Source organism: Herpailurus yagouaroundi, unplaced genomic scaffold (genome assembly GCF_014898765.1).
Source record: "Herpailurus yagouaroundi ecotype Mexico unplaced genomic scaffold, PumYag 250, whole genome shotgun sequence".
NCBI lineage: Eukaryota > Metazoa > Chordata > Mammalia > Carnivora > Felidae > Herpailurus > Herpailurus yagouaroundi.
The window spans coordinates 15,288,236-15,301,761 of record NW_024412467.1 but is presented as its reverse complement, the minus strand read 5'-3'; the positions used below and the strand labels follow the sequence as shown (position 1 = coordinate 15,301,761).

General features: G+C 41.3%; 1 protein-coding gene and 1 pseudogene across 1 annotated transcript in view; one reads left to right on the top strand and one right to left on the bottom strand.

The window, feature by feature from the left end:
• The window catches only part of SYCP2L (synaptonemal complex protein 2 like), a 108,879-nt gene that overhangs the window by 19,739 nt on the left and 75,614 nt on the right, over window positions 1-13,526 (top strand). Inside the window, exons 8-15 of the mRNA XM_040460497.1 lie at window positions 129-271; window positions 2,055-2,107; window positions 2,716-2,761; window positions 4,414-4,506; window positions 4,604-4,664; window positions 9,913-10,058; window positions 12,204-12,297; window positions 12,802-12,902. Coding sequence (XP_040316431.1) covers window positions 129-271; window positions 2,055-2,107; window positions 2,716-2,761; window positions 4,414-4,506; window positions 4,604-4,664; window positions 9,913-10,058; window positions 12,204-12,297; window positions 12,802-12,902 — 737 coding nt within the window. The remainder of the gene's footprint in view (window positions 1-128; window positions 272-2,054; window positions 2,108-2,715; window positions 2,762-4,413; window positions 4,507-4,603; window positions 4,665-9,912; window positions 10,059-12,203; window positions 12,298-12,801; window positions 12,903-13,526) is intronic.
• LOC121020431 (tetratricopeptide repeat protein 19, mitochondrial-like) lies at window positions 8,020-9,100 on the bottom strand (annotated as a pseudogene).

Sequence of the window (13,526 nt, the reverse complement as noted above, 5' to 3'; positions counted from 1 at the left end):
ATACAATGGTAGTCTTCCAAGATGGAATTTCTTACAACAGTGCTAATTTGGAGAAGCTTTTTTTGTTTTTTCTTTTGCTTTGTGCCCATCCCGGAATGATCTAGGTCTATCATGCTTTTAATCTCTAGATTATGACCAGCAGGTTGCTCTTTCTGAAGCATTGTGTAGACTGACCTTGAAAAAATCCAGGGGGGACCTTGTCCATCAGTGGTTTGAAGATGACATCATTGCTGAAGCTTTCAAAGAAATTAAGGATCGAGAATTTGAGACGGTGCGATTCTTGGTCATCAGAATTCCATTTAATCAATGCATCCTCACACTGTTTTCCTGAGCATTGGGCTCAGGGGAGGAGTTTGTCTTCAAATGTGATTAAGTTGCCATTCTTAAGCTTCCTGTTCTCCATCTCTGTGAAATGATTTGAGGACCACGTGAACACCAGATTTGTGGGCCAAATCTGGACATACAGATAAGGCTGCTTTATAGGTAACTTATACTGGACACAGAACAATGCGAATGGGATGGATCCAGTTAGAGAAAACATGGAGTAGGCAGCCATTTTAGCGACCCTCAGATGGTGGTCAGAGCTGTAGAAGAAAGAAATGTGCATTTCAGTCTTGCATGGAGCAGCTGGGAAGATGAGGGAAGGCTGAAATTGGCATGGGGTGCTCTACAGTTTCGAGGAATAAGAATTTTCAGTGCTTTCCACGCAGTCTGGCTCACCGTGGTTATATCCTTGAGTAGCACAAAAATAGCTCATAGCTTGGCTGCATATTCACCCACATCTTAAAATAGCTAAAATATTGTCCCTCTTCTTTCAAAACACTCTTAAAATGAGGGGTAGGCCCTTGGGGAAAAAGTAAAATTCTTAATAACCATGAAAGCGTTGAACCAAGCCTTTCTAGTCAACACTGCTATGTAATTAGAATTTTATTAAATCTGAACTCTTAAATATATTATTGAAAATGCATTTAACTTTGAGCCTGTTGCCAGATACACAGTAGTTGGTCTAGCCAGTTTTCCGTTTGATCTAGATGGAAAGCCCATAAGCCTCGGGTTCGAGTACTACCTCCCTGGCTTACAAAAATGCACACGTCATGTAAGGTAGTTGACTTATGAAGGCTTAGGGTTGTTATCTGTGAAATGGGAATAAAAGCCACCTTAAAATTGTGAGCACTGAATGAGAGAAACCAAAAGTGCCGGGGATGTGGTGGGCATTCAGATGCTAGTTTTTTCCTCTGTGTCATTCTCTCCTCTGCAGGGAATTTTTGTGAAAATCGGTCAAAGGTAGTGTTTCTCAAAACCTCTTCCCCACAGAGCCATGCACTTCTTAATTGAGCTGCGTTGAGGTCCAGCCTTACGTTACTGCTGTCTACTTAGTGCTGAATAAATGTATAAAGTGTGAGGATGTACTACAACAGCCAGTCCTTGCTAAGAAAAGGGACAAAAGCCTGGGTCAGTGTCTGTTCAGCTTTAGTATTTTGGAGGCAACAAATTTACCTTTCTACTAGCTTCTGGTCGGGAGAACTTTAAAAAATAATCCTTATTCTCTGAACTTGTATCAGGAAAGAGAAACTAGGAAGGAATAGGCTAGAGAACTCCTCACAAGGAAAAATGGCCGCGGGTAACACACCCAGATAAACTCCAAGTTGACAAGTTTATGGATTTGTGGTTGGCTTGAGCTGGGCAGATGTTAGCAAGATGGACGCCCGGTGCGTTAGCGAAACGAATCTAGGTCACTAGTTAAGTGTATTTCTCTTTCTCTTAACCCAATGAAATATAACCGTGCCTATAACTTTTGGAGACTTAAAGCATTCCTCTGCTGAAAATCTGCTGGCTGGGGGTTCCTTCAAGAATTTGGGTCTGAAGCTGCCTCTTTATAACACAAAGCATTGTTTTAATTAACCTGTAATAATGAATCTTGGTGAAACCTTGAGATGTTACTGGGTCCTGGGAGTTTCAAAGCAAACACTAGCTTCTTCATGCTGGCAAAAATAGTATTTAAATAAGACCTGTGTTGTTTTTTTTAATTAAAGTTTGCATTATTTCCTTTGAAGGATAGTAGACGATTTCTCAATCACCTAAACGACAGACTTGGTGATGGAAGAAGGTAAGATATTTCTCTGGGTGTTATTTTATTGACTAGTTTTCTGAAAATGTCTAATACTAAAGAAAAATCTAGGATCTGTTTTATTTCAGGAGAGAGTATAGAATACATAACTTATTGATCACTAATGGGTTATCCATTGAATAGAAACATCAGAAGATTAGATCCCTTCTCCCTAGTGATTCATTTGTATGTGTTTATCTCTATCAGTATTTGAGCACATTTACTTATAACTTGGAACATTTTTTAACATGGCCAGAAGATTTTATGAAAAGTGCCTCAAACCTTCAGGAAGTCACTGGAGATAAATTTATTTCACAGACAAAGTCCTTGATGAGAATTTTCTGAATTCACTCCTACCATTGGGAATCTTGCCACACAACTGGGCTGAGATCTAGTACCGATAAACCTGACTTATAGACTGCCAGATGGAGATTGGAAACCTACTCCTAGTAGTATCCGTTTGCAGGCTTGAGACCCTTGTCCATACTTTGTGCTAAGCGACTTAATTGCCCACCCTAGTTACAAATTCTTGTTATAGAACATCTGTAGGTTGTATTGAGGCTCCAGCCACATTTTATTTTGCATTTTAATTGTGAAGTGTTTTGCAGGGTCTATTCCTTCCCGTGTATTGCTGCTTTTGCTGATGGGCACGAGGTAAGTTTACCTCTGGGGGCCCTGGGAGTGGTATATAATGTAACCCACCCATAGTTCGGCCAAACTGGTCTCCCCACACAGAAGGGCTTTTTAAAGAAGGAAGTTTACGTCTAGAGGCCGCAACTCTGAAGTCTTCTTTCTCCTGTATCCTATCCGACCATAACTGGAATGCATTACTAATACGTTTAAGGACCCTACTGTTACTACTAGATGCAGGAATTTTAGGGTTGATGCTGTGTTCATGAAGTCAATCAGAGGAATCTGGCCTTATTTTACCCTGTTAATGAGTACCATTGTTCATGCCTAGATTGTAGGGAAAAGGGCAATTCCCTTTTTTCCACCCAGTTGATATTCCCCATTTTATCCACAGAAATTGGGAGCACTCTGTTTTTTCTAGATCATTCTACCTTGTACTTTATAGTCTAAGGGTAAGGTCTCTTTTCACCACCTTCTTTGCTTCCTAAAGGAACAATATCCACCTATAGCACCTCCATTGGGGATAAAATCTTCAAAGATCTCTGAACCTTGACTCTGTTGATGTTTCCTGGATCTCGTCTTCAAAATATCGTAATTAACCATTTCTCTGTTTTGGGTTCAGAGCCCCTTTCTTGGCCTCTGGGAGCTAAGCCTTTAATGCATGACCATACCACAAGTTTCTCCTCCCTAGGATCTCTCTCCCTGATTTTCGTAGCTTCTTTGATTCCTTTATCTCCATCCTTTTTCTCCCTGGTTATCTGAAGGTTCCAACATCTGCTTGGCGGTTCTTCTATTTTTTTTTTTTTGACTTCTAAATTTTCATCAGTTTCAATCAGGGCCCTAAACTGGCTTCCAGTAACATACATCATAGCTTAAAACTTCCATTCAACTCCATAGGTGTTAAAAAGTAAGCACCTATGATGGGAAGATGTCTAAGAAATGCCATTTTTGGAAAAGCAAGTGGTAGAGTAGTAAGTCTAGTGTTTTTTCCATTGTTAAGGAATAAAAACTCTTTATATATTTCCTGATAGGTCTAGAAAACAGCTGAGAGGAAATAAAGGCATTGGTAACGTGCCTTCAGAAAGGTACCTATGTGGAAACTGAAAGCCAGAGAAGGACACATACACTGTTTCTCTAAAGGTCATACTGTTAGAAGCTTTTTTAAAAAAATGTTCTTGTAGTAATCAGTTAAAATGAAGGTAATTTGAACTTAAGTCTTAGCTCTACTTTAATGGATATATTAAGTTGGATAGCAAATAATTACTTATATTTGATCATAATACCTCCTTCTCTAGAAGTTTCCGTGCATCTGCAGTATGGATTGTTACTGCTTCAACATATGACTATTTTCTCATGATTCTCACCGAGGGGGAGGAGTGGGGGGGTGGGGAGGTGGGAAACTTGTGTGGATAGAGTCCTCAGACACATTTAAACATCTTTTAAATGTTAAGCTAAGGATAGTGGTTGTGTCCCCCGCCCCCTGAAGAAATAGCTTAGCTGTATAAAGTTGAGACCTACCTCTCATTTTGCAGAAAAGATTAAGACCATCAAGACATACTATAATATTAGGGTAGTGTTTTTTCTATGAAGAGCAGAAGTTGTTTTTAGTGGAATAATATTCATCTGACCCTTTAACATGGTATCTATACAATTTATGCCTTAATTATGTATTATAGATGAGAAAACCAAATGATGAAAAACTAGAGAAATTTTGGATTGATTTCAACCTCGGAAGTCAGAGTGTAACTTTTTATATAGACAATACTAAGGTAACTGCATTTGAAACCTATTTAAACCTAAGTGCTTAGAAATCGTTCATATGCAGGTATATTATGTGCTCATGAATTTAACTTATTTTTTTCCAAGAGTGCTCTGTGGGACTCAGTAAGAATTTTGAAGGAAGCAGTGATTAATTTCAGCATAATAGGTAAGATGATGAATTCTACCCCACATTTAGTTCTGATTCTAGAGCAGACTATTCTTTGAGGTGGAAGGGAAATGGTATAGCGTGGTGGAAGGAACACTGTGTTCAGGGCCAGGATGCAGAGGTATGGGGTTGGTGACTCTTTCACTCTGTGATTTTAGGATTCGGTTACGTGCCTGGTTTTCTCATTGTAAAAATAGTTACGGTTTTTGAAAACCTTAAAAATAGAATCACCATATGAGCCAGCGATTTCACTTCTAGGTACATATCCAGAAGAAATGAAAGCAGGACTTGAGCTATTTGCATACCGGTGTTCATTGCAGCATTATTCACAATAGCCAAGAGGTGGAAGCGACCAAAATGTCCATCTACAGATGAATAAAGAAAAGTGTGTGTGTATGTATATATATGATGGAGTACTATTCAGCTTTTAGAAGAAGTCTGACACATGCCACAGCATGGATGAACCTTCAGGACAGTATGCTAAATGAATAGGCCAGTCACTAAAAGACAAATATTGTATGATTCCACTTTATAGGGTATCTAGAAAAATGAAATTGATAGAGACAGGAAGTAGAATGGTGGTTTTCAGGCGCTGTGGGAAGGAGGAAGTTCTGGAAATCTATTGTATGACAATGTGAATAAATTTAATGCTATGAAGTAGCATACTAGTGCTATGAACTAGCGTGGTTAACATGGTAAACGTTTTATACCATAATTAAAAAAAAAAAAAGGTGGTAGTACCTGCCGTCCTTCCCCCAAAGATTTATAGTAATTATTGATGAGTTCATGTAGGCATATCCACTTATATTTTCTTTCTTCTAGGTTGGTAAGTAATGTTGAGGGGCATGAAATCAGGAGTTACCCTTTTTGAGTGGGGGGCCATTTGGACATTTGGGCTACTTCAATAATTTGGCTATTGTAAATAATGCTGCAACAAACTAAGGTGCATATATCTTTTTGAATTAATGTTTTTGTATTCTTTGGGTAAACACACAGTAGAACTACTAGATCGTATGATAATCCAATTTTTAACTTTTTGAGGAACCTCCATACTGTTTTCCATACTGGCTGCACCACTTTGCATTCCCACCAACAGTGCAAGAGAATTCCTCTTTCTCCACATCCTTGCCAATACTTGTTTCTTGTGTTGATTTTAGCCATGTTGACGGGTGTGAGGTGATACGTCATTGTGCTTTTGATTTGCATTTCCCTGATGAGTGATGTTGACCATCTTTTCATGTGTCTATTGGCCATCTGTAGGTCTTCTTTGGAGAAATGTCTGTTCACATCTTCTGCCCAGTTATTAATTGCATTATTTGTTTTGTGGGTGCTGAGCTGTATCAGTTCTTTATATATTTTGGATACTAACCCTTGATCAGATAGTTCATTTGCAAATATCTTCTCCCATTCCATAGGTTGCCTTTTAATTTTGTTGATTGTTTTCTTCTCTGTGCAAAAGTTTTGTTTTGTTGTTTCCCTTGCATCAGAAGACCTAAAAAAAATGTTGGGATGGCTGATGTCAGAGATCTTACTGCCTGGGCTCTTTTCTAGCATTATTATGGTTTCAGGTTTCACATTAGGCCTTGAATTAATTTTGAAAGCAGTCCAGTTTCCCCAATACCAATTGTTGAAGAGTGTCTTTTTCCCATTGGATATTTCCTGCTTCGTTGAAGATTAATTAACCATTCAATTAATATAATCAATTGATCATGTAATTGACCATATAATTAACATAATTGACCATGTTGTGGGCTCATTTCTGAGTTTTCTCTATGTGTCTTTTTTTGTGCTGGTACCGTATTGTTTTGATCACTACAGCTTTGTAACACAACTTGAAGTCTGGAATTGTGATGCCTCTGGCTTTGCTTTTCTTTTTCAAGGCTGCTTTGACTGTTTGGGGTCTTCTGTGGTTCCATATAAATCTTAGCATTGTTTGTTCTAGCTCTGTGAAAAATGCTGTTGGTATTTTGATAGGGATTGTGTTAACTTTGTAGTTTGCTTTACGTAGTATGGATATTTTAACAGTATTTGTTCTTCCAATCCATGAGTATAGAAGGTCTTCCCATTTCTTTGTCATCTTCAATTTCTTTTTTTCAATTTCTTTAATCAGGGATTTTTTTTTTTTTTGAGAGTACCGTGAAAGGATTCTTGCAGTATGTACACAAGAAACAAAAATATCTGTTTATCATTCCCATTCACATCCTTACCCCCAAAATCTTACCAGCAATAACAGTGTTCCTTTATGGTGCTTATAAAATTGCCATTCCGCTAGGCAAAGAGCTCTTTTCCGGACTGCTAAGGTAAAGACCTCCATCTGCCTATCTTGTATGTATATACTTTTGAAGCAGTGTGATAAAGATCTTTCAACACAGTAGTCTATTCACTTAAGGTCAGATGATTAAATATGTTTTCCCATGGCTACCATCTCCATCCCTACTTTACAGATGAGGATATTGAGACCCAAACTCAAAAGGCCAGGACGAGGATCCAGATTGGTACTAGCAGTACATATCAGAATTACTGCGGATATTTTGCATGTTAAATTTGTAACGCCCTACCCTGAGACAGAAGGTTTGGGGGTGCAGCCTGGGCATGTGTGTCTTTAAGAGCTCCTCAGATGAGTCTGTTCAGGGACCTAGGTTGCAGAGGAAATGGAGTGCTCAAATAGCATTGACAGGAGTTTGTAGCATTCCTTTCCCCCCTTTTTCATAGTTGTATAGAACCAGATATAAAAACAGATAGTCCCTTTCATTTATAATGAAATGGCCATATTTTCAAGGTCCTAATTCCTACTTTGAAACTTCATGCTGGACACTGGTGTAAACCAAGATAATACTTTGGGTCCATTATGCATTAGATCCCCCACTGGGCTTCGTTGAAATAAGAAAACTCACCATTTCTTATTTTTCAAATAAGAAAACTCCCCATAATGCCCCTTTGCCATGACACATAGCTCTGATCAGCCAGATATTGATAAAACAAAGGGTGGCAAATCAACAGACCAAGTGTTAGGATAGAGATGCTTGGGAGGGGGTATCACCACACACCCATCCCAAGGGAGAACTGGCCCATCTCCACCTATAGTTAGACCAGCACAGCTAGCACCTAACTATAGGTTACAACTGAAAGCATCACTTATCTGTCCTTAGAAGTCAAAATCAGCCAGGGCTAAAAGTTGTTGTTCCTTTTTAAAAAAACAAAAGGGGTAGTGTCTACAACTAGTCCTTCACCATAGGTAAGTTGATGACACTTGAATATCAAGGAAAAAAGATTTAAGTCAATGGTTTGGGTGCCACTGAGACTGACATAATAGCTGTTGCTGAAAATTCCCTACAATAGAAAGGGAGTTAGTGCTTCATAAAATTAAGTTAAAAGGTCTACTTTTTCTTCACAGCTCAGCCGACTCTTCCCTGAGGTGCTGTACGGAAACCTCCTCTCTTTTCAGTTCTGCTTGCTTTAGTGTTTCCTGGAAGATCTCTTTTGCTTTATGCGTATCCTTCTCTGTGCATCAGATTGCAGCTAGATTCCTGAGCAGCGTGGATTACTGAGCAGCTCAGGATGTTCTGTCTCACCGGATCTGATGCCCGTTGCACATAAACACAGGCCTATCGAAGTGGCCCTGTGCATCCACGGTGGTAGCCATGGCACTCATCAGCATGGCGGTCTATGGGCGTCTTCCTCCTAGTATTTCTTCAGAAATCTGCAAAGCTTTTTCAAACCTGTTCTATTTCATACGTCCTCTGTTCTCTGCTTGGAGAATAGAAGGTAGCAAGTGTAGGTGTCTAAACACATGCCAAGGAGGAGGTGGGTGCTGGCTTTCTCTTTTGCCGACAAAATGTCTTCTGCTAATTCCTTTCCTCTTTCAGTTTTTCCCTCTAGAGTTGACATGTAGAATTCATAGATGGGAACTTGCTCGTGCTGGCTATCTTGAGCAGCATAGATACCGGTCAGCTTTAGAGAGATTTGAATTATTGCATTGTTTTCCCATCGTATGTCCCTTCCAAGCAGGTAACTCATTATTGCTTTAAAAAGCTTTTCAGCATGTTCAAGCTGACCCCATATAAATGCTAAGTTGGCCATCAAATCGAAAGTGTAAGTGATGGCCTTTCCATTATTGGTCTGCTAGGCAAGGTGAGTGTCATGTTAAATTAGCTCAGCCCTTTCTGGCTCATCTTTGGTGATGCTCAGCTTGGCTGTGTTCAGGAGCTGGATGACCTCCGCCTCCTCCACTGTGCCCTGGGAGGCAGCGCTGCCTGCCCCCTGTCCCCTTTCTCTCTGTTGCAGTAGGCCTCGAGAACTAGGTGAGCACTGCCAGAAGCCACAGCAGGCCTGGGCCAGTGGTGCAGCATGCCTCGGGATGAGGGCACCCCCACTTAAGACGCCCGGCCTCTTGCCGCCCCAGGAGCAGGGATGTGGAACGGGCCCTGTGCCACCATCTCCCAGCCCACAGGAGGTCTCGATCCAGGCGCAGGAGCTGGTGTATGCTTACATAAGGGGCTCAGTGTCTCATCAGGGTTTCAGAGTTTATAGGTCTTTCACCCCTTTGGTTAGGTTTATTTATAGGTGATGAAGTTTTGGGGTGATGGTGGGGTTCGGAGCTGATGGCCAAGAAAGAATTCTTGAAAACCTCTTTGGTGCAAGAAGGTGATTTTGTTGAAGCACCAGGACAGGACCCGTATGCAGAAAGAGCAGCACTGAGGTGGTAAAGAGTGACTAGTTACATATTAAGGTGTGGGGGAAAGTCAGCTTCCGACTTTGGCTCAGGTCATGATCTCACAGTTTGTAAGTTCAAGCCCTGCATCAGGCTTGCTTCTGTCAGTGTAGAGCCCACTTCGGATCTTGTGTCTGCCACCACCACAACCCCACCCGCCCCCCCCCCCCCCACATCCCACCACCCTTTCCTGCTTGTGCTCTGTCTCAAAAATAAATAAATCTTAAAAATTAAAAAAAATCAGATCAAATTTTAGAAGCCAAAACCATCTCCATTGCTTGGCTGCTAAGACAAGTAACTTCCTGTCTTTGCAGGACTAACTACATAATCATACTGTGTGTATTTGTATGTGTAAACACACAAATGTGCTTCTAATGAAAATGACTTCAAAGTAACTTTAACACAGTTTCTTTTCAACTTCTTATTGCAGACAAATCTGAGCAGTTGACAAATATCCCGGTGCGGTTGTTTACAATTCTAAAATCTTAAAACCTTTCAGTGTGTTGATATGCATGTGTATACTTTGTTTTTTGTTAGAAACTGGAAATGTGAAGATGCTTATCATTTACCTGAAGAAGCCTTTGAATATCAGCAACAAAGAAGTGACGAAAATAGAAATCCATTTTGATTTGCAATTCAACATCTCACAAGCTTCTATCAAAGCTTTAGGAGAAGACAAACAGGTGGCAAACTTAATTCTTTTGGATCGTTTGGAAATGTTTTAGCCTGGTTTTTTAAAATTTTTTTTAATGTTTTTATTTTATTTTGAGAGAGAGACAGAGTGTGAGCGGGGAAGGGGCAGAGAGAGAAGGAGACGCAGAATCCGAAGCAGGCTTCAGGCTCCGAGCTGTCAGCACAGAGCCCGACGCGGGGCTCGAACTCCCAAACTGTGAAACCATGACCTGAGCCGAAGTTGGTCGCTCAACCAACTGAGCCACCCAGGCGCCCCTGTTTGAGCATGTTTTTATGTCTTTAACTTTCTTGTTGGGTTTTGATGTGAACATCTGCTCAAGCAGATAGCTTGATCTTTGGAATATTCTGTAACAAGCACACGTAGGACACAAAACCCCTTTGTGCCTCAAAATGCTTTTACTCCACTTATTGTGAACAGTTAAAAATCTTCTAGGATAACATTACCACCTCGCCACATTCTTCCTGAAGTTCTGAGGATACTTGCTGTGGGCTTCTTAGTATTTCCTTCTCTCTCCCCTCCTTGAGGACCGAGGGGAATCGCTAGAAATCGTGTCTCTTAGGGAGTTCTGAAATTTTATCTCCTGGTCTAATGCCGAAATGGTTTATACCTCTTCTAGACTGATACGGCCTCCAGATCATTGACTGTGATGTTTCCTGTTGACACACAGCAAAGATCACAAAGATTTTCTCTATCACAGATGATAGGCAGAGCAAAGAAATTAGTGACGAGACCTATGATATTATGGTAATGGCTGACGGCCCCCCCCCCCCCCCCCCCCGGGGGGGGGCCAAGACTTGGGCCCATTTGCTTTTGGCACTGAGTTGCATATGAAGACCTCTCATATACTGTTAAGTGCTCTGTGGTAGTGTTCCCAAAGACTCACCCTATGAAAAGACCATTTCATGGGTGAGGACGAGAGAAAGAGAATCATTACCGAAAAATTACTTCCTATAACATTACATATGAATTGGCCTAACACTGAGTCTACATAGGCTAAGGCCCCCACAGAGAGGGTGTATAGACCCTCACCAAGAGGGTTCTTGGCTTTATGGGAGAAAGAATTCAAGAGAAAACCATTTAGAGAAAGGGACAAAGATTTGTTAAACCTAGAAATAAGAAAGGAGCTACTTCACGGACAAAGTAGTGGCCCCTCCTCCAAGATGAGGAAAAGGGACCCCGCTTTGCCTCTGGAAAAGGGTTTTATGTTTTTAAAATTACCTAACTCTATAGGGAGGGGCTGTGAAGCTTTGGGTTTATCATTTACACTGGGAAGTAAGTTTTTTCCATTTTCCTAGGGTCGTGAGATTACCTATAGGGACCAATTTTAACAATGGCCTCCGCCTTTTACTGCCGGTTGGAGTGGAGTCTTACAGTCTTCTGTGAGTCAGATCTTATAACTCTTCTTATGACCTGCTGACAGGTTAAGGGTCAGTCGAAAACCAAAATGACTTTGCTTTGGTGAATTAGTCTTCTGAGCCTCCCTTCCTTTCTGCCTCAACATTAGAGGTTTGCCTTTATTCGGTGAAAAACCTCAGGGGGCTCCTGGGTGGCTCAGTCCGTTAAGCATCTGACTCTTGATTTCAGCTCAGGTCCTGCTGTCCGCGGTTTGTGGGTTCAAGCCCCACATCGGGCTCCGCGCTGACAGTGTGGAGCCTGCTTGGGATTCTCTCTCTCCCTTTCTCTCTGCCCCTCTCCCATTCATTTTCTCTCTCTTAAACATTAAAAAAAAAAAAAGAAAAACTTCAGAACTGTATGTATTTCCATGTCTCCCGAAGTGAAGAAAATGTTTCGGGGTAGAACTAAGGTTTTCCTGTGATTAAGCTGCAGTTCCTAGACCGTGAGGCCCTTGTGAGGAAGGAGTGGGGGTTGGAGAAATCCCACAGTTGGGAACTCACTGCAGGCTGTGAAGACACGAGGATGGAGTGAGTGAAAGAAGGGAAGTGGTCAGCCAGGGCTAGTCCTGGAGGGAAGGGGGTCAGAGAGGTGGAAACAGTAACATTATCCTTCAAAAGAGGACAAACCAAAGACTAACTTCGAATTTATCACTTTGCTGTGTTCTGAGCCTTAGCTTTTCCTTAAATTTTTAAGAGTTTAGTCCTTTTAAAGGTCATGTGGATTTTGGCTTGCATTTCAGATGTTGCCTGACCAGAAAAGAAGCTCCTCCGAACTTTCTGGTAAATTTGAGAAAGCAGACACTGCCATTCCTAGCAGTCATGAAAGAGAGACAGGTATACTGGGAAATAAAATTTCTTACTCTGAATTCCCTATAAAGACAATAATAAAACCTTACTTGGAAGAGGTCACTGAAAACCTGTGGTCCTATAAGAGTAATAAATGTTCCATTGTACCTACAGAGAAAGAAAAGTTGCTAACATCTTATATTATTTTCCCAGTCTGATACATTCTCTTGTGGGTCAATGGAAATGGAAAAAGGAGAAAATATGATAGGGGTGGCTGGAGGCAGAATATGGGGGCACGGAAAGGCCCGGCCATCCCCAAAGCTGACCCTGCATAGATCCTGTATCTATTAGGAGTCACATCCCAAAGCTGTTTCTTTCTCAAAGTGCAGGTAGATTTCGGACTTGAGATTTGAGACAGGATGTGATTACCAGCTCTTACCAATAGATGGCGATGTACTGTCAGCATGGGGTCCCATGAAGAAGGTGGGAGAATGTGGTCACCATGGCATATGGTTATTTCCACTTTTAATGCTCTTTTCTCTATGTGTATAGACCAGACAGAAGAATCCACTAAGCTGGCAGAGTTAATGAGTGCTGGAGATGACCACTGCCCAGCAGCTCTCCCCGTAAATGATCAGTCTAATGAGCCTGTCGTGAGTATGGGATGCTGGGCACAAAGTTTTGAACTGTGTCCACCAGGATGCTGACAGGTAGAAGGCATCTCTCCTGGATTGTAGTCCATTTTTTCCCTGACCAATGGATCTCCCCCTTTTGAGGGGGGGGGCACTCCTCTCCTTTAGATTATTTTTGTTTGCCATGTTCATGGGTTCTCTGCTTCCATGCAACTTGGCTCTCCAGAGGAACGTGTGACTTGGCTGCCTCTGCCTCGTTTTCTCATGGAGACTGAGATTGTAGGGAAAAGATTATAGGGAAAAGAGTCTAATGTTTGGAGTCGGACCTGGTTTTCCCTGACTAGATACAGGAACTTGGGGAAATTAACGTCACTGAGTCTGAGGCTTCTCAGATATAAGATGGGGGTAATAGCTGGTTCATGCTATAGCCCTCCTGGATGCTAGGCATACATTTTATTTTCATCCTAACACACCTCTTGGCAGGTACAGGTATTCAGTCTGGTCCCCATTTTGTTTATATTTGATTACATGGAGATTATATAGAAGCGTAATGATCGTGTTTTTGCGAGTGGCAAATCTTTGCCTAAGAGTGAATATCAATTTTTTGGAGCAGTCAGCAGTCATTAGGAGCAAAGTCTAGTGAAT